Source organism: Malaya genurostris, chromosome 3, assembly GCF_030247185.1.
Source record: "Malaya genurostris strain Urasoe2022 chromosome 3, Malgen_1.1, whole genome shotgun sequence".
Taxonomy (NCBI): Eukaryota; Metazoa; Arthropoda; class Insecta; order Diptera; family Culicidae; genus Malaya; species Malaya genurostris.
Window position 1 is genome coordinate 212,617,485 of NC_080572.1, and position 27,217 is coordinate 212,644,701.

Genomic DNA, 27,217 nt, shown 5'->3' on the forward strand with positions numbered 1-27,217 from the left:
TGAATAGATGAAAATGCAATTAAAACGACATAATTGATTTGAGAATAATACTATCTAGAAGTGTTAATATAATGAACATTCTCTCTGTTTATATATGTTAGACTTGAGAAAAATTATTTTGGTTCTAAAAACAACTTTTTTTATTATTTTTACGTTTCGTCTTTGACTCATCAGTGCAGAGCAGTTCAAATTGAACTGCTTAGTGCTAAACTCGGCAGTTCAATTTGAACCGCTAAGCAGACGTAAAGTTTCTGCTACTTACAGAACACTTTTTGTTTTGCAACGAAGTGCAATGTCTTTTCTGACGTGCCGAACGAAAACTTTTTTTAGTATATGTTCAATGACAAAAATGACAAAAATGACGTCTTTAAGAGAAATAAAGCTATGCACTTTGTGTAAATAAATGAACGTTTATGAAAAAACACTTCATGTGCGGAGAAGGAAATTAAATGTAACTGACAGTTCTGCTCATACTGGAACAACTGAATCTAGCTTGGGTGGTGAAATATTTCATGTTCAAATCGGAAATATTTCCACGGCCAGTAACACGGAGAGCAGGTATGAAACATTTTTCTGTAACTTTGTGTTGGATTCGACATATCAACCACTACCAATACAACTGCATTGAAAGTGGACGAGACGAATTATAATTGTTTACCTTGCTAGCAAAGCACGCACACATCTGATTTTGTTTTGCGCGCATGAACATTTCTTTGCTGACATTTTCCATACCGAACGCGAACCGTCGTCTGTCTGCCAGCCTGCCTGCCTGTCAGAGTGGCAGTTTCGTTTGTCATCCGGCGGAGTTCGATATGGACGATATGTATGTTTGCATTAGCGAAAAAGTGAAAATTACCTAAACTAATTGCTTCCTTGTTTGCTGTCGGGCAAATTGCTAAAACGAATGAAAGTTAGTGTTTTCCAGCGAAGAAACTTGATTCGTTTGAAATCAGCCAATTCTGTGAACGGTGTTTTATGTTGATATGTTTCATTCAGAAAAGGTGTGTAGTGTTGTTACATAGATCGCTAAAAATAAGTACGATAAAAGGGAAGAAGATGTATCATCATGTTGCTATGAGTGCAGACGATTTATTTACTATTCTAATTTAGTTCAATTATCATGCTTCAGTTCAGTTCGTGACATCGCCCGACCGCCGGTAGAATCATGTGATAATCTTATTTACCCCACAAAACTTGAAACAATCTTAAATTTCGGAGGATACATATTTATTTTGTCAATCGCATCGGTGAAAACAATGGGACTTGTAAAATTAGATAAGATTGCAATGGCTACCATATGTAAATATGCAGAACTGGTGGTGAGTGCTCAGTTCGAGGTCGTTTATCTTTAGGATTATATACCGTCACCGCCAGGACGTCGCGGTCGGCGTATAGTTTTTTTTTTTTGGAAGAAAGGGTTTTGCTTACATATGTGCCAATACAGGCAGTCTGATGCGGCATAATAGTAGATAATAATAATAGATTACATTGTCTGGTGGTTATCTATCTATATTTATGTTGCAAGAGAGCAGTCGATACAAGATTGGGCTCGAGTGGCAATCTTGCTCTAGTGTTTTATATCTAATGGAATTTTTTTTTGTACATCCGTATCCTTTTTTTTTCTTGATAGACTGAGTAATATATTAGCATGTGTACCGTGTTTATCGAGATATTGTGATGTGAAACGTATTTATCAACCTAGAGGAGAGCGGTTGACAATAGACAGGAACAGTAACAAATGCCCAAACTGATTACACTTGATCTGAAATAAAATTCACATTTGTCACATATGTCTTATCTCAGGTGGTTGCAGCTTTCTAATTCTTATAAGAATTTGTAATGTATTCAAAAAAGTTCACACTTTAAACGCAACATAAGAACATATGGAGCTTTCATTCGCCGTTTTTCAGGTGGCACTTACGTGAAGCGTGTGCTTGAGTGCTCATGAGTTTTTCAGTCAAATTACTTTTCCCGTGGATTTTTTCAAGTATGGCGACAGAATCTATATGTTATACTTTGAAAATATTATTTAAAAGTGTGGGGAAAGATTTATTCCGATATTTTTATGTTTTGTGATAAATACACGGAATCACCCGCGAACGCAATCCTACTAAAATATTAGCTGTTTTTGTTTTCAATTCAATGGGCTGAAATCTGGTTCGTTGTTTCTCTCACATCTGTCAAAACAATACAATCAATACAGTTGGTAATATGATTGCATTTCTCATGTAGATGTTGATTCTAATATGTGCATGAGTTAAATTTTACAAACGTTTTTACTGTTTTAATCACTAATTTATAAACCTCAACAAAGTTTTAGAAATAATTCATTGACTTATTCATTGTAATGAAGCCATTGTTTCTGATACTGTTAAAAATTCAATTGATTTGTTTGCTGATGAGTCAAATAAGGAATGTTCAACATGTTATATTTTCCAGAACAAAAATTCAAATTATCGCTCAAGCAGTTGAACGTGAAGAAGCATTATGCTAATTTTTCTCTTAAAACGCGATAATATTTAACTTCACGAAGAAAATAAGTCAGTACAATTGAAACACATTTTATTTTTCTACGTTGTAATTAAAAAATCTATATCTAATCTATGCCCATTCTCATAACATTTAATACGAGAAATTGATACAAGTCCTGTACTTGAAATTAGACCATTATTTACGGAACTGGATCCTGGAAATAGCTGAATTAATACATTAGCAAACATGACCTATGTAATGAAACAGTTCGAGAGAGACTACGATTATAGTATCATTTCAAAACTTACCATCCTATAATCCTAGAACCGAAAGTCAGATTCGGATAGAATTCAACATTCTCCTATAGGACCATAAGACACAAGTTTATAAAAACTGGTTAGTGGTCTTTGAAAAATCAAACAGAGTTCCACCGGTTTGTTTTAGCATCAACTAACAAGTTCCTCAAATTGGTAAAGTTTTAAACGCAGTTTCGATGATTTTTTAAGTTCTTTGCAGCGTTGCTCTAATCTAAACTTAATCTAAATCTAACCAGCAATTATTTCGATCCATGGATTGACTTTGTAAACTCGCTTTCATGTGACAGACAGACGCCGGTTAGCTGGATGACGCTTAGTCAATTCAGTTTGGCGTCAATCGTTCATGTCTAAACGTCTCATTTTTTTTAATTTTCTGATTTTTTGGGTATGTTTGACTTCTGTGCACCGTGACGAATGTCTGGTTATTGTTTTTTAAAGTTTATTTCATGCTGAATCCAGTGATTGTCTGTGCAAAAAAGTAGGAAACATTCTTCATTTTTATAAAAGGTGATTTTTTTGAGGTTAGGATTTTCATGCATTAGTATTTGCTCAGATTTTTTGAGGTTATGATTTTCATGCATTATTATTTGCTCAGTATGCTCTGACATTTCATCATGAATAGACTTACTAACGAGCAACGCTTGCAAATCAGTGAATGGGCCCTAGAAAAGTTGGCAGAAAATCCGCTTTTTTATCGACAAATTTTGTTCAGCGATGAGGCTCATTTCTGGTTGAATGGCTACGTAAATAAGCAAAATTGCCGCATTTGGAGTGAAGAGCAACCAGAAGCCGTTCAAGAACTGCCCATGCATCCCGAAAAATGCACTGTTTGGTGTGGTTTGTACGCTGGTGGAATCATTGGACCGTATTTTTTCAAAGATGCTGTTGGACGCAACGTTACAGTGAATGGCGATCGCTATCGTTCGATGCTAACAAACTTTTTGTTGCCAAAAATGGAAGAACTGAACTTGGTTGACATGTGGTTTCAACAAGATGGCGCTACATGCCACACAGCTCGCGATTCTATGGCCATTTTGAGGGAAAACTTCGGAGAACAATTCATCTCAAGAAATGGACCGGTAAGTTGGCCACCAAGATCATGCGATTTGACGCCTTTAGACTTTTTTTTGTGGGGCTACGTCAAGTCTAAAGTCTACAGAAATAAGCCAGTAACTATTCCAGCTTTGGAAGACAACATTTCCGAAGAAATTCGGGCTATTCCGGCCGAAATGCTCGAAAAAGTTGCCCAAAATTGGACTTTCCGAATGGACCACCTAAGACGCAGCCGCGGTCAACATTTAAATGAAATTATCTTCAAAAAGTAAATGTCATGTACCAATCTAACGTTTAAAATAAAGAACCGATGAGATTTTGCAAATTTTATGCGTTTTATTGTTTAAAAAAGTTCTCAAGCTCTTAAAAAATCACCCTGTATAAAGCTTTATAGTCCGATTTTGCTTCATAACGAGTTCGGTTTAGCCCAGCGGTTAAAAAAAAAGGTTTTTGGGTTGGTCACTGCGCGACTTGGTTCGAAAACTAATGCACTTTTTTTTTATTTATACACGGAAAAGCCAGCGATCGCAAAACAACTAAAATATTAGTTGTTTTTCTGAATTTGATTGGTTAAAATTTGGTAAAACTAATCAATAGTTTTTGTTTACATTTTACTGCTTATAGCTTTATCATTAAGCTCACAGATGATATTAATTCCCAAGATGCAAATCACAAGAAAAATGTTCACAAGGCATTAGGAAATTTTTCCTCCACTTGCAGAATGGCTCATTGAAAGAGCTTTTATGATTCCGTTTTCAAAAATGTTGCTGATAAGCCTAATGCTACATATGCACTTTCTGCGTTTTGCTGTCTTCGTTCTCCGACAAGTGACAGCATTCTAATACAGCAATTTCGTTTACTTCAATGCTTATGACAAACGCTCGTATCCTTACTGTATTTTACAGTATTGTATTGTATTTTCGACCCAAATACTGCGTACTATTTTTTACCCTAAAATGTACTGTATTTTAATGTGCACTGTATTTTACACTGAAATGTACTGCTTTTTTCACACTAAAAATTAATATACTATTTTGAATCTTTAACGAATCGAGTTTCGATTTGTTGTAGTACAATACATCAGAAAGGACAGTGACAACACGTAACGAATGTGAATGTGAATGTAAGTACATGCAAACAATATTTTTTTCATTAATCATTCTTGTTCAGAGCGCGTCACAACAATTAAGCGAAATTTTGATGATTAAAAAAAAAGAAAAATGCTTCTCCGAATATGTTTTATGAGTAATCCGTGCGTTTTTTTAGAATTGTCCTAAAAAGGAAGTAAAGAAATTAGATTATGAAAATAAATCATTTGATAATTATTTGCTTTTAACGATTTGAGCTCATTTTACATTTGATCAGTATATAACGAGGAAAACAAATTTAAAAAATGATATACGACTACTGTGTAATGAAAACCGCAAAAAAGCTACCGCAGGGACGAGGCTTGAACCCGTAGCTAGGTCCTATCCGGGGAGATCGTTTTGCCAATTAAGCTACCCTGCTTGTGAAACACACGACAAAACAAACTAATTGAGGGCTGAAACAACTGGCAGAGAGATTGCTATAGAAACAATGACTACAAATGAACACCGTGACGCCCGAGCACAGTTGAACAAGCTCGATTCTTTTGTTCAGTTAGACTGTTCGAGTCCCGTCTCTGTGGTGGCTTTTTCGTGGTTTTTCATTACACAGTTGTATTTGTATGTCATTTTTTCAATATGTTTTCCTCGTAAGAGGCTGATCAAATTTATTTGTTTTTGTTTTTTATTCGTCATTTTTAGAAAAACGCGTACTGTAAAATGTACTGTTTTTTTTCAAAGTCTGTACTGTGTTTTCTTGATTTTTACGCCAAATGTACCGTTTTTCGTCAAAAAATATACGAGCATTAGTTATGACAAAATTAACGGTTGTGTTAGTTAAATAAACAACATTTTAGTTGAAACAACCAGGGCATGAAACAACAGTTGCAATATTGCAAATTTTGTGATCTGCGGGTTCTCCGTGTACGTATACAAAACAATCCAACAAGCTTCAGTGAACTGAATATGTACATTACGAAATTGTTTGGTTTCATAGAATCTAATTAAAATCGTGGTATTCACTGGAAAAAAGAAATCAGTACATAAACACGTGACTGATGATTATGGCATGACTTTTAAGTGCGGAATGTGCTCGTAGTACAATACACTGAAGTCTTTTTTTATGCGAATTTACGTACCGCATAAAAAAAAACCTGACAATTCGCATAAAAAAAACCCATAACTCTGATAATTCGCATAAAAAAACCGCATAACTCTGAAACTTCGAATAAAAAAAACCACATAACTCTGAAAATTCGCATAAAAAAGTCGCGTAAAAAACCGCATAAAAAAGACCGCATAAAAAAAGACCTCAGTGTATTCAGCAAATTGTCACACTGTGATAATGTCTGCAGAAGTTCTTGTTAATCCAAAACCTCCTTGAAATATAGGCCTTAATGTCTACCAACGTAACCGATGACATTAGTAGTTTCTTTTTTGTGGTCCATACTCGTGGTATCACATTCATTTAATGGGATCATTGTAATGAATTATGAGGAAGCGCTTGTTTATTCAAAAACTACCTGTAGTGTAGACCTTAACATCTACCAGCGTAACCAAGTAAACTAACAAGATCTATGTACACGGCTCATGCATGCTCATTCATATGAACATCATAGACTTTTAGGTCATCCAAAAACTACTTGGAGTTCAGGTCTAACGTCCATTGAAAATTGAAATAACCCGATGTTTCATTAGATTTAAGCACTGAAGAACTGTCTACATGTTTGTGTTACTATTTGGGGAAAAGAGGATAACGAAGGTATTTTGGTCATTCTAATATATGTTGGCCCGTCGTTAGGTTGTAATAAAATGAAGTGCATTTTCACACTTAATATTTCAAAACGAGTAAATTGAATAATATTAAAAATTTTAAGATACGATGTACTTCATTTTGATTGCACCCAGAAATATGTACGCCGGACCAAAATACTACAGTTGCCCTAGGTGTCACTTCATTCCGTTGTACTGGTAATCGAAATTGCGTTGACGTTTTTCAAAAAAAAATTCTTTCATTCAGTTTTTAGCGCGTGTCAAAAATGTCGGCGTACGATCCAAATTTTGAGCATATACGCCATGAGTTGCTTCTTGAGTTCAATCAAGGAAATTAGGCACTGGCACTGTTTTAAAGTTTACAACGATCGTACACTAACATTTCGAGCAAGTAGCACATGATTTCAAAAATTCAAAGAACGACGTCGTTTTTTCCGGCAAGCTAAAATCCGAATCATAGTCATTATAGCATGGATACGACTCGCAAATGCAACGACAACTTGCTCAAGCACTGAAAGTTCATCAATAAGCAATTTCTGTCGGTCACAATCTATGGGAAATATTCGGAATTGTGAAAATCGGGTGCCGCGATCGCGTTCGCGGAAGTGTTGGACAAAGTGGCTTAACATACTCACCCGATTTGGTCCCATCCGACTATCAACTCATTGCTCTCATTGGGTAATGTACTATCTGAACTGTGCTTCGATTATTTCGGAAATGTTTGAATATGGTTCATCCAGTGACTTTAACACCAATTCCTCTGACAAGATATACACAAATAGCCAGTAAGATAACAAAAACGTGCAGACATTGATGGAAAATAACTACAACGGTTCTCTTGCAAATAATGTGTTTCATAAAACAGTTTTCAACACTATCTCGAATTTTTATTAATGTTATTTGCATCGTCACTTTGAATGATGGTATGGAAATTTTAACATTCTCACCGTATAATACCGGTACCCTAGTCCGATCTGGTTAAAATTTTAAACCTATTTAAAGTATTGTAAGACCTTTTATTTGAAACTGAGTTTGTGGAAATCGGATTCACAATCATTTTAGACACCATCGGCCAGAAATAGTCGAAAACACGTTTTCGTTCGGCACGTCAGAAAAGACATTGCACTTCGTTGCAAAACAAAAAGTGTTCTGTAAGTAGCAGAAACTTTACGTCTGCTTAGCGGTTCAAATTGAACTGCCGAGTTTAGCACTAAGCAGTTCAATTTGAACTGTTCTGCACTGATAAGTCAAAGACGAAACGTAAAAATAATAATCATTTTAGAGTTTTTTGCCTCTTTTTCCGGTACTTCCAGAACCGGAGACTAAGGAGCGGTATAAATGAAGCTTCATGTACACGTGCCAGTCATTGATTCCTATATGAGAAAGGCAAAATCCTGAAATTTAAATCAAAAACTTGGAGTATGTAGTCCCAGAGACATAACCGCGAGATTGACGTAGGACGCTCTGTGACGCTTAACGCGTTTCGCAATTGAAATGGCGCGCCTCGACGAGTTATGCGAACTTTCGTCATCGCACGTCTTCTTCTTGGTCTTTGCTGCGTTGTATTTTGCCTGCATGTATTGATTGAGACACATTTTCACCAATCTTTTACAAAGATAAAACTAAACGATTGGTTATATATCTTTTATATCTTCAAAATAACTCCTTTAAGTTCCACCCATATAAGGTTTTCAAAACTAAAGCATTTGAAAGGTTACTTTATGAAAGATTTCCGATATGAAACTGTCATAATGTTATTTATTGTTGATGTTGTGTAATTCTCTTCCATTTTAAACACTGCTCGGTACATTTTTCTTGAACTTAAAGAAACTAAATGTTGGTTTCATTTGCATTCGTTTAATGCACAGTCCGCACTGCGAACGGTTCACTATACTGATTATTTCATTAGATTTTTTTTTCTAAACGGATTATTTTTATTTCCGATTTGTGTATTTCAAAGAAAAAAAAATCTAATAGCCCTTTGGAAAACCTTTAGAATGGCCGATTAAATATTTTTTTCTGTGTCGTTTACATTTCCGTGTATTTTTCTCGAATGCGAACGACCAGCAGTTGGATGATGGCGCAATCGCTCATATATTCCAATATTTCATTTATCTCAATATTTCAGTGATAGAAACTATCAAAATGCTGTACGGTATTTATTTCTGACATTCAGAAGGACCACATTGTAAAATTCTCCACGATATTAAACACTGTTCGGAACATTTTTCTCGAACGCGATGCAGCAACATGATAGTTAACGTTCGTTTGCTGCAGATTTGGCACATCAAAAACTGAAAAAGCTATTCAAATTATTCAAGATTTGCACTAAAATGCTGATTTCTACCTTCGAATTGCAAAGAAGCAATCTTGATAGTTCTTTAGATAACATTTAGAGCCATTACAACGGCTGATTTTGTATGATGTTCTCCATCGTTGTCCACTTTTCGTTTGCTTTTTCTCCAATGCAAACGACTACCAGCAAAATTATGCAATATCTTTTGTTTGAAGCGAAACTCACACTGCGATTGTCCAATAGCAGATATGCTCACAGAAAAACTAGTTGTTGTTTTTTCTGCGTTTAGGCTTGAGGAACGAAACCTTACAATCAGAGCTTAAAATTGTCACGCATTCTCAATGAAAGAATCCAATCCAACAGCTTCATTTTCAATATTTTATTGTCTCATTCGTAAATGACCGGCACCAGAACAAACGAAGAGAGACGAAGCATTTTCGTTTCTCATGGAAAGAGAGTATAACTGCCAACGTCACTCTATCCTCTATGACAAGACGAAACCAAACTAACGTCTTCAGGGAGCATCAGCAGAATTTGATTTTTCATTCTTTCATTGATGTATTGAAAATTTGTGACACTTGGCTATAAAGAGTGACTAAAATATGACAAATCGAAGTAATTACACCCCAGAACCTCTTTGGAAATTAAAACTAGTACAAATTCGAGCACCAACAGGTAAAAGTTATTGTGAAAACTTTTTCTGTCATTTTCGATTCTCACAGCTTTGGTTGAATATCGACACGGCATACTATGGGATTTTCACTGAAAAACTGCAAATGACTGAAACAAAAACAATTTTGAAACTACTCTTGTGGTGGTGTTATGCTGCCTTCCTCATATAACTCATGTTTTCATTTATATTACAAAAAAATTCTTCAAACAACTTTTGTTTGAATATTCGATGAAAGCAAAAAAGTTTGTTTGGGCATACATAAGCATAAATTCTCGCTCATAATGACGGTTTGAATTTCCCAGCATTTTCTAAGAAAATAAAGAGAGTTCCGTTATCCAGCTTTCGTACATTATTTCCGGTAACTGGGAACCGGTATAGCTTAAATCGGTTCGTTTGACCAGCAACTAGCAAAACCTTAGAATTAAAACAGTTTTAAACCAAATTTAGAAAAATTTTCACTTGTTTTTGCATTATCGTTCTATTTCCAGAACTGGAAGCAGGATCTGGATTAAATTCTACATAAACTTATAGAAACATAATACTTTTCATTTGATTCTGGGTTTGCGAAAATCACTCAATCACCTTTTTAACAGGCTATGGGACAATAAGATCAGAAAATCGAGTGCACTTTTTTCATTTTTAAACACATTTCACACCGTTACTCTCGAACCGGTAGTTCGATCCGGGTAAAATTCAATAGGAACCTATGGGACCAAGAGACCTTTCATTTGAAACTAAGTTTATGAAAATCAGTTCAGCCATGTGGTGAAAATCGAGTGCAAATTTTTGTTACATACAAACATACATACACACACGCAGACATTTGCTCGATTCGTCGAGCTGAGTCGAATGGTATATGACATTCGGCCCTCTGGGCCTCGGTTCAAAAGTCGGTTTTAACTGTGTTTGTATAGCCTTTTTATATGAGAAAGGCAAAAAGCATTTCAATCGAAAGAAAACTGCGTGATAAAACGTTTTATTAAATTAACCGCATCGCCTGCTATCGCTATTTGTCGCAATATTCGAAACCCCACTCATCGCATTCTACCTCAGCAAGAACTAAAAAAATAACAACAAATAAGCTGAAATCAATCCCATCGAACCCTACCTGCATTGTTCAACCATTCTTTGGATTCAACATTCAGTTTGCCTGCTGTTTGGCGATGTCTGTCCCTCTCTATTTAGCCACTTATCACCTACATTGCTATTCTTCCGGCGTTCAAAGTCTGGATCGAGGAAAAAAAATACGACAGCCCGGAATAGACCAATAAATCAATTTTATTAGAAATTTCATACCATGAATTGATGGGAATACTACGTGAGCCATGAATCGAAGTTTGGAATGAGTTCCACCGAAGTCTCTGCTGTATCAATAAATTGAATTGAACGGCTTAGCACTGTGTGTGCGTGCAGAGCCCGTGATGTGGTCGGCTGCAATCTAATTGCAATCTGTGTCAGTGCCAGCGACGTTAAAAAAAAAATAGATACAAATGTAAACAGGTACCGCACCAGTACAGATCGATAACATGTGATACATGGTTGTAGTAATTAAATCTGGGATAAATTTATAGCTGATTGGTAACTGCAAACTCAATTATCGGTGGATGCAATGTTACAACAATATAGGACTGGAAAAGGTGTAATTTATCCAATTTAGAGTACACTGTTACATTATTTTACATACATAGGATGAGTGTAGACGATATGTCCAGTAGTTTCTTACATCATTTTACATACATAGGATGAGTGTAGACGATATGTCCAGTAGTTTCTTCAGTCAATGAAACTTTATTTCTTTTTTTTCAGATAGTAATCTAAGATGTCCAGTGCAAGGGAATCCTGAAGTTTGGAGAACCATAAACAACTTGCTTATACGCTGCTGGGTCCTTTGTGGGATGTGATGTTTTCAAAGCAGTATTATACTGATGCCGATGATGACGGAAATGTCGAGTATATGCGGATAGGAATTGAACTGTTGAATGAGTCAACCGAAATACGAATAATTACTGCTTTCAAGAGAACTGAGTACTGACAAGCCAAAACAAAAGCTAAACGCAAAAAAAAAACAATTTATCAGCAAAACTCACTGCAGAAGCACAAAAACCAAATTGGACAACTAAGGACTTGATTATTAGCGTCATTTAAACTGCAGACTAATGAAATGTTAAATAAGGTACAAAAGCTGATATTAGGGATAGTCTTATTGGTGCTTGTCGACATTATTTGGGTATCATCGAGTGAGCTAACAAAGGTGAGTAGCACATTATGGAAGAAACAATAACTTTAAAATGTTGACACAACATTTGATTCTATTCTAGTTTTTGTACGAAAATGAGAACTACGATAAGCCATTTTTCTGCACCTACTTTAAGGCATCAATGTTCACAGTTTACTTGGTGTTCCTGGGGCTTATTGCGCCATGGAAGGAGAGCTGTAATCGAACCGGGAGCTATGCGGTACGTTATGAGTCTTCAGGATGTAATTTTGTATAGTTCTTAATGTATTGTTGTTGCCGTTTTCAGTTGATGGAAACCACAGAGGAGGACGACAATTTCTATGGGAATGGAGCTTCTAGTTTGGTGAGTGTAAATGTATGTATGTCTGCTATGATTGATTGAGCTTGATTTTCAAACCAGCGGGTATTATGTTTTATGTTGGTGATCTAAACAAACAACATATTTGACATTAATTATCGCTTAGAAAAAAAAACAAAGAAAATTGAAGTGAAAGCAAAAACAAAGGATATTCGTAAGTAAATATTGATTAGGCGTCATGTAAAAATTACGTCACGTTAAATCTCTAAACATGTCCCCCCCCCTGTCACTACTAGTCACAAACATTGAGAGCTCCATTTTTGCGCATTTCCAGAATCGGATTTTGGATCCAATAAATCAATGTAACTTCCTGACTCTTTAGACTGCTCTTCTCGGAACTTCTAAAACTGGCTATTGCAAAGCAATGAGAATCAAATGGAATTTATTCAAGCCGATCTGGAACTCTGGAGCCCACAGTCAAATTTTAATGAAATTAAATAATAGTATAATACCCCATCCACTAACTTTCAATTCAAACCTACTCTTTTCTTGTAACGATTTGTAAACATACTGAGCAATAATAATAATAATAATTTACGGATGCTTCGAAAACACTTTAGTACTCCCCAAATGTTTACCCAAATGCTGTGATGAACATTTCATAACAATCTCTCAAGTAACAATGTTTGTAGAACGTAGATAAAAACAGATTTCATTTGGAAAATACTAATTAAGTTCTACTCAACAAGGTGGAAATGATCAATTTATTCAATACTGATAAAGTTAGTTCTGTTTTTATTCAGCTTACTGCTCATTACCTGCTTCATAAATGCTAAAAAAATATTCAAAATTACGATGGTTAAGAGCTTCAGGAATCATAACTAATTGGCTCAAGTGACACGTGCCTCTAGTTATTTGGAGATTTACGGCCTGCCATGGCTTCTAACCATTTTCATGATGGGAAGAGAAGGATAAAACTAATATGAAAAGGAAAACAGAACAAAACAAAAAGAAATAAATCTTTCTGCATCCACGATCTACAGGTACCAAGATTCACATTTAATAAAGCCTCCTATCCCCGAGAGGATTAAAAGATTTTACAAAAGCGACGCCATTCTGCTTTCCTGGAAGGATGTAGAACGATTCGCAATATGTATGAACAGAAGTAAATTGGTCACCTCATAAGGGATGCTAAACAATCTGCTAAAACCATTTAGGCTAGAAACAGAAAGGATTCATACACTCCAAGAAGAACGATGAACTTTTCTGAATAATGCTCTTTACCATATTGGATGAGAAACGATAGAATATCCTTTAATTTCAGCTAACCATATACAGATTCAACCATGTATGGAGAACCAAAACCCGGATACGTAGTTTCGTCAATGCGGGACAATTACATATCAAATGCTGTTAAGGCTGTTGTACCATGCGTGTAGATGGTGTTAGTAAATTTTCGATGGAAAATTTGGAAAATTTGTCAAAAGCAAAAACATACAGACCTTTGAAAAATTTTCATCTATGTGCAGGGTGAAAATGACTGGAAAATTCGGAGGATTTTCTGAGTGTTATAAGAAATAGCTGTGAAAAATGAGTGTTTTTGTGATCTTTCACAATTATTTGGAAAAATAATGCAATGATATGAAATTTTTTTCAAATAAACCTTATGCTCATTAACTTTTCGTTTGAGTGTTTGAACAGAATGATTTAACAAGGATAAACTTTTTAATATTACCATTTAATTCTGTTATAAGAATATCACGTCACTATGCAAATTCACTATGTATCTCACAACACTATAAATCATGTATAATGAACGTCACATCACATATACGTATTTCGAATACAATTTATATTCTTCTACAGTGTATCAGGTTTTTTTTCTGATACACTGAAGAAGAATCAGGTTTTTTTTTTTGATCTACTCGGAAATATTATTTGAACCAAACGATTAACTTCTATAAATTATAAAATAAGCTGTTATTTTCAGACATTTTGTTGATAATTTCATAAAATGTTTCGAGTTTGTTTGTATCATTACATAATTTTTATTCTAATTTAGCTATTGGTTGAACTCATGGACGCAGCTGGGATCAGAACTAAGTCTTAAAAGGGGCCTTTATTAAATTGAAACTCCAATTTTCTTTATGAAATGATAAATAAGTTTCATGTATGAAAGGTCACGACAAGCAAGAATGTCTCGAACTGGGATATTGGATAGTTTACCTTGGGTACGCAAAGAATTTATTAGTTGAGATCTGACATCACGATACTCCACGCATGTCCAAACGACATGATCAATATCCCGATAACCTTCTCCGCAAGCACAATGATTAGTCTCGGAGAGCCCAATTCGAAGGAGATGTGCATCTAACGTGTAGTGATTGGACATGAGTCTGGACATCACTCGAATGAAATCCCTACTCACATCCAGTCCCCTGAACCATGTCTTTGTCGATATTTTCGGAATAATTGAGTGCATCCACCGACCCAGATCATCTCTATCCCAAGATGCTTGCCAGCTGGCAAGTGTTCTTTGGCGAGACGAACTATAGAATTCGTTGAAAGCAATCGGTCGCTCATAAATTTCACCCTCAATAGCACCACGTTTGGCTAAATTATCGGCTCTTTCATTGCCTGGAATGGAGCAATGAGCCGGGACCCAGACTATAGTGATTAGATAATTATTATTCAATATGTCGTTCAGACACTGTTTTATTTTACCCAAGAAAAACGGTTCATTTTTGCCAGCAGCGATTGAGCGAATGGCTTCAATTGCACTCAGACTATCTGTGAAGAGGAAATAAAGGTTTGGAGATAATGTGACGATTACACTCAAACTATAATGAACTGCTGCTAGCTCTGCTATATAAACAGATGCAGGTTCTTGAAGCCTAAATGAGGCCGAAACATTATTGTTGAACATACCAAACCCTGTCGCTTCTTCAATTCGCGATCCGTCCGTGTAAAACATTTTCTCAGAGTCAATATGCCTGAACTTACTTAAAAATATTTTTGGGATTTCCGTCGAGCGTAGATGATCCGGGATTCCACGCACTTCACGCTGCATGGATGTATCGAAAAATAAAGTTGAGTCAGGGGCACTTAGGATGCTGACACGGATAGGAATATATCTTAAAGGGTTGATTTCCTGTGACATATGGTTAAAATATACTGTCATAAATTTTGTTTGAGATCGAAGCTCGACTAGTCGTTCGAAATTATTAATTACCATGGGATTCAGCACCTCACATCTTATTAGCAGGCGTGATGAAAGCTCCCAAAATCGATCTTTTAATGGAAGAACTCCCGCCAGAACTTCAAGACTCATTGTATGTGTCGAGTGCATGCAGCCTAAGGCAATTCGCAAACAACGGTACTGAATTCGCTCAAGTTTGATAAAATGGGAGTTTGCAGCGGAACGAAAACAAACGCATCCATATTCCATCACTGAAAGTATCGTTGTTTGATACAATTTTATTAGATCTTGCGGATGAGAACCCCACCAAGATCCTGTTATTGTTCGAAGAAAATTTACTCTTTGTTGGCATTTCGTTATCAGATACCTAATGTGTCCTCCCCACGTGCATTTGGAATCGAACCACACCCCGAGGTATTTAAAAGTTAAAACCTGTTGGATCATTCTTCCCATCATATGGAGCTGAAGCTGCGCGGGATCATGCTTTCTTGAGAAGACGACTAACTCTGTTTTCTCCGCAGAGAATTCGATACCAAGATGAACAGCCCAAACGGACAAGTTATCTAAGGTATCTTGCAATGGTTTATGCAGATCAATAGCTTTGGGCCCAGTAACTGAAACCACGCCATCATCTGCCAATTGCCTTAGTGTGCATGGGGTTACTAGACAGCTGTCAATGTCATTCACGTAAAAATTATAGAGGAGCGGACTGAGGCATGAGCCTTGCGGGAGACCCATGTAGCTAATTCTGAATGTTGCCAAATCGCCATGTGAAAAATACATGCACTTCTCTGACAAAAGGTTGTGGAAATAATTATTTATAACCGCTGGAAGTCCATGTTGGTGGAGCTTGTCTGAAAGAACATCAATGGAAACTGAATCAAATGCTCCTTTAATGTCTAAAAATACAGATGCCATTTGTTGCTTTTGAGCGAAGGCAATTTGGATGTCAGACGAAAGTAATGCAAGGCAATCATTCGTCCCTTTATTTCTACGGAAGCCAAACTGAGTATCTGACAACAAACCGTTCGTCTCGACCCAAGTGTCGAGACGTCGTAGAATAATTTTTTCGAACAATTTTCTGATGCAGGACAACATCGCAATGGGTCTATATGAGTTGTGATTGGAAGCTGGTTTCCCCGGCTTTTGAATGGCGATAACTTTCACTTGTCTCCAGTCAGGCGGAACAATATTTTGCTCAAGAAACTTGTTGAACAATTCCAACAAACGTCTTTTTGCGAGGTCGGGCAGATTCTTCACCAAGTTGAATTTAATTCTGTCCAACCCAGGGGCGTTATTGTTACAAGACAAGAGTGCTATAGAAAATTCTATCATTGAAAATGGGTTATTAATAAAACCATTATTTGGAGGAGATTCCCGTATAATGCTTTGCGTAGGAACAGAATCTGGGCAAACTTTCCTAGCAAAGTCAAATATCCATCGGTTCGAGTATTCATCACTCTCATTGCCCACGTTACGATTCCTCATTCGTCTGGCCGTATTCCAAAGAGTGCTCATTGAGGTTTCTCTTGACAAACCTTCGACAAAATGTCTCCAATAGCTACATTTCTTGGCCCAAAGTATGCTCTTGTACTTGGTTTCTAAAGTCAAGAAATTTTCAAAATTCTGAGGAGTTCCTCCTCCTCGTTTTAAAAACGTCTTGAAAGCATTTTGTTTCGCGTGCTTAGCATCTGAACACTCTTTGTCCCACCAAGGGTTTGGAGGCCTTCTGTTAGACGATGGACCAAGAAATCGTTTGGTTTGGGATTGTTCTGCGGCCTCCAGAATCGAACAAACGAGGAAGTCATATTCTTCAAGTGGGGGGAGCTCTTCCATTGAAGTTAAGACACTTGAAATATTACTTTGGTATTTAATCCAGTCAATATTTTTTGTCAAATCATATGGAATATTTATTGACCATGTTGTTTGGACATGCGTGGAGTTTCGTGATGTCAGATCTCAACTAATAAATTCCTTGCGTACCCAAGGTAGACTATCCAATGTCCCAGTTCGCGACATTCTTGCTTGTCATGACCTTCCATACATGAAACTTCTTTATCATTTCATTAAATCCATTGGAGTTCCAATTTAAATTTTATTTTATGTTAAACTGTTTTCTCTTCCATGAGTTCAACCAATAGCCAACTATAGGATATTGAATATAAGTGGTGAACTGATACAAACAATCCTGAAATAGTTATAAGATCATGTACAAAATAAATGTATTTTATTTAATGTAATTAAAATAGCAACTCGCTTGATAAAAACAGTGTTTAGATTAACTAATGAGTACCAACATACTAATATGATATTCGAAATGTATTAGGTTTAAACTACTATGTATTGTGGATGCCACGGCGAAGAAAAACTTATGTATATTGCCTATGAAATAAACGTATTTATGAAAAAAAAAATATGGAATATTAACTGAATTAGCAATGCCTTTGTTACTGCTAATTGAGATGATGATTGGTAAATGATCGCTACCATGTAAATCAGGAAATACTTTCCAGGTGCAATCTAGTCGAATTGAAGTCGAACAAAGAGATAAATCTAATGCACTTGGACGTGCCGGAGGTCTTGGGATCCGTGTCATGCTACCCATATTTAGTACCGTCATGCTAAAATTGTCGCAAATATTATATATTAGAGATGATCTGCTATCATTGTAAACGGAACCCCACATCATTCCGTGCGAATTGAAATCTCCTAAAATCAAACGTGGAGCAGGAAGGGCTTCGACAATTTCATTAATCTGTCGTTGTCCAACTTGAGCTCTTGGAGGAATATATACCGAAGCAATGCAAATGTCCTTTCCTTTAATGTTTATTTGACAAGCAACAACTTCTATACTAGAAGTCGAAGGAATGTTTAATCTATAAAAGGAATAACATTTCTTAATTCCTAAAAGCACTCCACCATACGGAGAGTCTCTATCGAGACGTATAATGTTAAAATCATTAAAATTTAAAGCTATGTTTGAAGTAAGCCATGTTTCGCATAAAGCAAATACATCACATTTTTGGCTATGCAATAAAATTTTAAATGAATCAAGTTTTGGCATTATACTTCGACAATTCCACTGCAGGACAGTGATTGTATCATTTGCGCCGGGTGATAAATTATCCATCAAAAGATACAAAACCTGAGACAATTGGCCATTGAGCTGATAACTGCTTCAAAAAATTTCTAGCTATTGGAAGGAATGCCATTATGAGGGTCTTTAAGGGTTCAGATATATTGAATGCTGAGAAAATCCATTCAACAATTTCCGAAAACTTCAGTAATCCTGTTGGTGGCTGTGAAATGGAGCCCACAGGATTATTACCTTTTTCTGTGCTAGATCCTGGATTGGTTTGTGAATTTGACAAACCAGGAGGCACAGTCTTTGGTTTTGACTTTTTTTGTTTAACACGGGGATCTTTTTTTGAAGATGAAACTTTAGGTGTCTTTTTTGGTAATTTGGAAGAAGACTTCTTTCTCTTAACTGACCCTTGGGTAGTGATAAACGAATTACCTTCACTATTTTCGTCAGAGTCAGAGTCCTCTGTTTCCTCTAGATTTGAAAACCCGTTTTTGGTTTCCAAAGGGGGGACATCAATGACCGTTTTAAGCATTTCTGCATATGTGCGCTTAGACCGTGCTTTTAAAGAAAGCTTAATTTTGTCTTTGTGCACTTTAAATGCAGTGCATACTGAAATATCCTCATGAGGACTTTCCCCACAATAAATAAATTTTTCAATTTCCTTGTTGCAATCATTATCTTTATGAGGTCCTTCACACTTAATACATTTTGGTTTATTGCTACAGTAAGTAGCTGTGTGTCCGAATTTTTTGCAGTTCGTACAATTCATTACATTTGGAACAAAAAGCCGAACAGGGAGGCGAATTTTATCGACATAGACATGGGACGGCAACGCAGACCCGGCAAATGTCACTCGAAACGAGTCTGATGGGCGATAAACTTTTTTTCCCTCTTCATAAACTACTGAGTACAGTTGTTTGCACTCCAGTATTTTCACACCCTCAAGCATAGAGTTCTTGAAACGACCAACACCATGCTTGAGTAAATCATCTACCGAAAGACTCGCTTCGGTAACAACACCGTCAATTTCGACATCTTTGGAGGGTATGTAAACTTTATACTCTTTAATGAAATGTTCCGAAGAGACAATATCATTCGCGTGTTTCAAATTATTTACCACAACACGAATTTTATCGTTATTTACTTTTATGATCTCTTTGATTGAAGAGTATCGTGATGTCAAACCTTTAGAAATTTGGTAAATGTTTAATGGCTTTGATATACGTCTAAAAAAGACTATCCAAGGCCCAGAAGAGCTCTCCTGATATTTTTTCGTTCGTGGGGGTATCGGATTCATGCTAGGATTTACGTCCATGGATTCATCCATCACATTAAAATTTTTAATCAAACTTTAAAATAAAAAATGAAACCAACACTACACAGTACTCAATCAAAAGGAAAAGAAAAAACTTCTACCTTGAAATTGTTGTCTATCTCCGTTGCACTGCCGTGTAGATCCTCGTTGCTCTAGATGTTCTTGTTGGATGCTGATTGTTGGATGTGATGCTACTGCTACCTGACATCCAGCACCACTCGAATTCCGATTTGCTTTCGTCTTCGCCAGCTGTAACCAGCGCAGGTCACCGGTGTATACCTGCGTGTTGTATGGCAGTGGAAAGACCGAGTTGTCTTGTCTCCTTCTTCCTTGTGCTCCGCACCGATATGCTTCTGCACCGAAGTGCCTTCGCACCGGTGTGCTTTTGCACTCTCCTGCTTCTGTGTGCCTTTGCACTCTTCCTCTTCGATGTGCCTTTGCACTCTCCTGCTCAGCACTTGTGGCTGTATATTGTGGCCTGGGTAGAGCTTGGGAAACGCCCTTTGTTGTTTCCTTCACCAGCTTGGCCCAGCACTAGGGCTCTCTTATGCAGCACGATTTTACGTTTTAACGGCTGCTGCCAACAGGTCTCTACCTGTAGTTCAACCGTTGTCGTATTTAACGCGTGTAAACTAACCAGCGTTATTAAACTGTACGCTTCTATACACAACCTTCTCGGTTGAACGGCTATTACTGAATGAATAAATGGTAATATTAAAAAGTTTATCCTTGTAACCTTATGCTTGTTAAAAGGTTAAAACTAACATTATTCCGCTTATAAATTGAATTAGTATCGTTGCAAAATAATTTGTATTTCATTCATTACTTCCAAATCGTCAGAATACAACGAAACGAAACGGTTTTATAAAATTCGTTAGTTTTACATGAGAAACGCGAAAATCTTTTCCAAAAATGTGTCTGAATGTAACCCTTGTAGCCAGCATAAGGTTTATTTAAAAAAATAAGTCATAACACTAAAACACTCAATTTTCAGAGCTATTTTTGATAACTCTCGAAAAATCCTTCGAATTTTCCAGCCATTTTCACCCTGCAGATAGATAAAAAAAAATCAATGGTATGTATGTTTTTGGTTTTGGCAAATTTATCAAATTTTCCATCGATATTTCAACTTTCGATCTCCCGTTTTAGTGGCCTTTTACGATATGAAACTGGAAACCAGTGGATAACCAGCGATATTCACCTAATCAGAGATAATTTTGTAGAAACAGGAAATGAAAATTATAGAATGATAGTACTCAAGGAAGCTCCAGGATGTGAATATATATAGAACGGAATAGTGAGACGTGACAGAGGGTCATTTAAGCAAGCAGAAATCTTTTAGTAACTTAACTTTTACCTTCCACCAGAGGATTCGGGCTTAGGCATCTGAGCAAAGCCACAGATTCCTAAGCCCGAATCCAAGTCGATTTTTCAAGTGATTGCATAACCTTTCTATATGAGAAATGTTTGGAATGTCAGTTATTGCAAATATTGGTCTTAATACAGATTTACGACACCAACGTTGTTGGCTTTGTACCGAAGAAGGCAAATCTGTCAAACTCGCCAGAACTTCGCCTAAAAGATATATTCCGGGCGATTATGAAAAAAAAAGTTTCGGATAAAGTGGAAGAATTTCAAAAACGAGACGGATTTAAAAAAAGAGTGAATGAAAGTGTGTAAGAAAGATAGCGCAAGTGTTGCACATAATTTGATGGGTAGTGTTAAGGTTGGATAAACCAACTTTTCAAAACCATAGCTATTATGTGAGCATTTATTCATTGAAAATTTCAAAAACACTCGGTTTTTAATAATTCTTTGGCGAAAACCTCGTATTAGCTAGTGATTGTTTCATTTAGTTTACTTTTTTTTTCTAATATTTACTTTATATTTCTCAAGTTTTACTCACAACACTTTGTAAACGAACCGAAATCAGAAATTACGGAGTATCGGTTATTATAGGAAAATTAATGAAAAACTATTTTATTTTTATTTGAGTAATTCATACGATGTGTTTTTTTGCGTTTTCGAGCAACAATTCCTTTCATATCGAGTGAAATTAGCGGCATCTACCTGGCACAAAACGAGAATTTCGTACACGGCTGATTTCTGCTATTTTCAAAAAAATCCAGGAGCGCTCTATACTTATGAAATATTTAATTTTTTTTTATGTTCTCTTACCTTACCTTACTTATAATTAAAAAAAATCTTTTGATTTACGCGATTTTCAGATAATTTAATGCACAATGTCCCATATATGGGACAGACTGTTTTTTAACCCCTGAAGGGGTAGTTTTGTTGGAGGATTTTTCTTAGTATTTTTCCCGTGTTCTGGACCACTTAAACTATCGAAATAAAAATTTGTTTTTGAAAAATCATGCAATTAAGGGTTAAGTCTAAAACCTGAATCTTGAGGTCTAAGTATGTATTTTTCTGACTATCTAATTATAAGTGTTAAGTCAATTGCATGATAAATGTAATACATTTTGAATATATCTACTGTTTGATTGATGAAATTTAAAGTTAGGAGAGACTGGGGCTAAGCGGGACACCTTAAGGAAATTGAAAAACAGCGCAAATATTATATATTAAAGATGATCTGCTATCATTGTAAACGGAACCCCACATCATCCCGTGCGAATTGAAATCTCTTAAAATCAAACGTGGAGGAAGGCTTCTTCCTCTTATCTGAACAGAGTTTTAGCATTTTTGTGAAAGAAATCTTTGCCAGATGGAAAGTTGCTCACTATTATCCTTTAAATTGATAACTAATACAAAACTTTTTTAAGCACATTCTTAAGCATTTTGTCTCACACAACTCGGGTCATTTTGCCTCTAAAACCATAGGATGATAGTTCTGACGATTTTTCCATAAAATCGCAAAAACATCGTCTGTATTAGAACTAATTTTAGAAAAACGAAGGATTGGCAAAGAAGTTCTTTGGTTACATAATCAAAAACATCTTCACTCTAGAAAATTACAATAGAACGAAGACCAAAAATTGCATATAACAAAGACATTTCTGATTTTTGGTTATTTTTTCAGACTTTATTGAGCTATTGCTACCAAAATTTTACAGTAATCTACTGTCATGAAATTTTTAGTTTCATTAAAATTTCTGTGAAAAAAATGGGTAACTTCTGAGAATAGCAACAGGTGCCTTTTGCCTCGGGGATACATTTTACCCCATCTTCTCCTAAGTGACATCCGTAAGTTTCTCGATAAGTTTTCCTTCTGCAGCAGAAACGACCCAATTTATTATTGTGCCGAGGTCCAACGTTCTACATGATCACTGTCTTACAATAGGACTAATCTGAAAATTGCTAAAACTATTAAAATATTTTTAACGGAATTTTTCTGTTTTCGTTTTTTTTTCTTAGAGCGATTCGTCCTTCGTCCCAATCAAAGCGGAATCCCAGGTATCCGGAACGGAGAGTGACGATTCCAGTATACGGAGCGTACGGTTCAGCAAAGTTGCCGAGGTCCGCGAGATGTCGCCCCACGAGGCAACAGAAGCCCTCATGTCACGACTTTCGTACGCTGCTAGTTTGCGTGTACGACGCCAAAAAACTCACCACAAAACTGCGCGAACTGCACTGATGTTTTCGATTTTGGTAAATAGTTTGAATTTCATCGATAGCGTGCTGAACCTGTAACTTATTTTTAAATTCCAGTGGTTTATTGCAAACTACATGTTCCAGTTGGCCTTAGAACCAAGCGAAACGGCAATGGTGACATTACTGAGTTCTACTTCCAGCTTTTTCACCTTAATTTTGGCCGCCATGTTTCCGTCGTCGTGTGGTGACAAGCTCACCGTGTCGAAAATATTTGCAGTACTGTTTAGTATTGCAGGGGCCGTAAGTTGTTGCGAAATTTAAAGGGTTAATTTTTGGTAATCGTATTGTCTTTGCAGGTTATGGTTTCAATCTCGGAAATTAATGAACCCAAAATGTCACGGGGAATCATTTTGGCAATAATGAGCGCCTTTTTCTACGCCTCGTATTTAGTGCTAGTCAAGCGGAAAAGTGACACAGAGGAGAAGATAAATATTCCACTTTTCTTCGGATTTGTAGGAATGTGGAATCTGTTGCTGCTGTGGCCTCTACTTTTCGTACTTAATTTCTCCCAGCTGGAAGTGTTCGAGCTGCCAACGCGGAAACAATTTTTAGTGTTGTTTCTCAACGGGCTTATCGGGACTGTATTATCCGAAGCTCTGTGGTTGTGGTAAGTTCACTATGGATACCAACCAACAAACCAATCGCGTTGGTAACAGGTTTGTTCAATCTGCTATGTTCTTAGGGGATGTTTTCTCACCTCATCACTGATCGGAACGGTTGCCATCTCGTTACAAATTCCGATGGCGATGCTGTTTGATATGGTGCTCCATGGGAAAACCTACCCACTGATGTTCTATCTCGGTTCGTTACCGATGTTTCTGTCACTAGTATTCGTAGCGTTCCTAGTGAAGTTTGATGACTCAGATCCTTTGCTCAAGTTCTTCAAGCTGATCTACCGACGGCTTCGACACTGTCGGAAAGCAAACATCGTTCGAATTCCTGACCTTGAGGAACAGCACGAGTCGTTGATCGACGATAGTCACGAGAACTAGCCCGCAGATCCGATCTGTTTGGACTCACTTCAGTAGCAGTTATGTACAGTTCAATGTGTGATGTGTATGCAATTGGTTGGAGTTGCAAATAGGAATTGCAGAAGTCTTCTGTGTTTAAGTTTTTATGTTCTGTTGGCAGTACTGTCATTTTAGATAAATTATTTTACCTTCACCGAAACAGAGATAGCATGCAATTAAAACGGAAGAAGCGATAGTGATTATATGATTGAATGTGTTAGTTTTACTATTTGCTGGTTTTAAAACAAGTAATCATAAAAAGTCGTCCCATGATCGTTAAACGATAAAATTGATTGATAACCGGGCGTTTTCGATGTATATAACACATTTTTAGTTTGATCAAAATTTTGGTTTCGTTCTGGTATTATTTGTTTCGACTAGTATAATCTCGATGGCTCGGAATCCAAGTGTGTAGTACATCAGGTTCCGTAAAATGCAAAGCGTTTCGTATGTTCATGAGTCATATTTTATTTCTAGGATCAATTGTTTTTAGATGTTAGAGATTAATGTAAAAATATTTGATACGGAGTTTTCTTTAAAAAAATAAGAAAAACACAGAAATTAACAGTGCTATTTATTACTTTATATATGATATATGAACAAGTCATAGATAGATATGGTTTTAGCACAAATGACGCATTTCAGAAATGTTTTCCTTAAAACTTATTAACTAGGGTTTGATGTCTAATGCAAACATGATACAACTGAGAAAAATCTAAAGCCACTATTTAGGCTACAACACCATACGAGTATTTCATATGTATATTTTTGTGAAGAAGAAATGGAAAATCTCCCGATAAATATAGTTCTTTGTCGTTCCGTTGTCCAATTTCATCAGTTGATTAAGCTTTTCCAAATGTCCATGTAGGTTTACTTATTACGATTAGCACCAATTCCTGTACTAATAGTATGTGTGTAGTTATTTAGGCAATATACTCGAAATCTATGCAACTGTCACTACGTATTACAGTAAAACATGTTTAACCTATAGCACCTATGCACTCTACACCCAACTACATTCCTATATAGGTTAGACTCTCGAGAGAAGTCTTATTTGTGATAAACTAGTTAAGATATACAGTAAATAGAGCATTCTTCTAGCGGATAGAAGTTTAATAAAAACCCCTGTTTTACACGTGCTAGCGAGAGCTAACTTATACTCATGAAACAAACACTAAAGGCAAAAAAAAAAATAAAGATCACCCAAAGTGTGTCTCTCACTGCAAAAGACTAAGGATTTTCGAACAATAATGAAACAGAACCCAATTCACAAATAAATAATCTGAACAAAAATATTCACAAAAAACCTGTTTTAATTCATCTGCCTTTCTCATAAACACAAAAATGCTATCTACTACCGTTTGCCAAATGCCATTTCGCCGAAAGAGTCATTCCGCCGAATGCCATTTCGCCGAATTATATTGGCTTAAGTTTTATCGACTTTTTGCTTAACTTGTATATGGTATTTTTATCAATATCATAAATATTACGAAGACATAAAATTTATTGAACATCATTTAGATTTTATGTAGAGTTCCATTAAAGGTCATAAGCTGTCATATGTCTTTCGTGAAATACCATCTGCGTACGATTCATAAGACATATCCAATTAATATAAATTATGTAACGAGTTAGGTTTCATCGGATTTTCATATACATTATATAGGATAATCTTAAAACTTTCATTATGGTAACGTCTATTTAGATCGTACGCTTTAAATAAAGATTATAAGTTTCCATATAACTTCTATAAATTATATTCTGCATATTATTCATATGACAAATCTAATGATTATAAATAAGATTTTCATTTCAGTGTATGATGGCTACAAAGGTTACATTCGGACACATTTTTGGAAAACCTTTTCACGCTTTTCATAGAAAATCAACGAATTTCAAAATTTTCAACGAAATCGCTTATATGAAATTCGTTGATTTTCCATGAAAAGCGTGAAAAGGTTTTCCAAAAATGTGTCCGAATATGATCCTTGTAGCCAGCATAAGGTTTATTTGAAAAAAAATTATATCATCGCATTATTTTTCCAGATAATTGTGAAAGATCACAAAACACTCATTTTTCAGAGCTATTTTTGATAGGACTCGAAAAATTCCGCGCGCATGGTACTTGGACGATGGCCTTAAGTACGACTTATTCACGACAAAAATATTCTTCCGCAAGGCGAAATCAACGAGGGCAAACGATTTCCCGATCGCAGAACAGCACTCGGAATTACATTAACCCTGAGACTAGCATTTCAATGGAATAATATATTAAATAGTTCTTCAATCATTAATTTACGAAAATATTGCAGTTGTTTCTTTGGGATATGTTTAGTGATTCTAAAATGAGCTAATTAACTAAAATCATATAGTTTTTACAATGATGATGGAATAGACCAAGATTCTGTAACTAATATCTGCGCCTGGGTTCTGGAACCAAAAAATAGAAAATAATTCTTGAACTACGTTCTGTACCTGGATTCTGGTGCTGAATTTTGAACCTGGACTCAGCAACTGGGTCCTGTAATTGAATTCTGAATCTGAATCCAAAACTAAATTCTGACCTAGATTCTAGAACTGGAACCGAATTCTGAACCAAGATTCTTATATAGATTTCTACGGCCAGAACTGAATTATGAGCCAGGATTCCGGGTTTCTAGAAATGGATTCTGGATCTGGAATTTGGATTCTGGAACTAAATTCTTGTAACTTAGTTCTAGAATTGGGGCTAAATACTGAAACCGAGTTCTGGACATGATCCGACCAAACTGAGGTGCTTATGGTGCACGT

At 36.1% G+C, this 27,217-nt stretch overlaps 1 protein-coding gene across 1 annotated transcript; it reads left to right on the forward strand.

Moving 5' to 3' along the window:
* Window positions 1–744: 744 nt before the first annotated feature.
* Window positions 745–25,750, forward strand: LOC131435761 (solute carrier family 35 member F5). Its single transcript, XM_058603948.1, has 8 exons — window positions 745–1,001; window positions 11,476–11,920; window positions 11,988–12,125; window positions 12,192–12,248; window positions 23,181–23,414; window positions 23,475–23,657; window positions 23,714–24,024; window positions 24,100–25,750. Exons 2-8 carry the CDS (start codon window positions 11,831–11,833, stop codon window positions 24,407–24,409), a joined length of 1,323 nt encoding a protein of 440 aa, XP_058459931.1. The 5' UTR covers window positions 745–1,001; window positions 11,476–11,830; the 3' UTR covers window positions 24,410–25,750.
* Window positions 25,751–27,217: the final 1,467 nt, after the last annotated feature.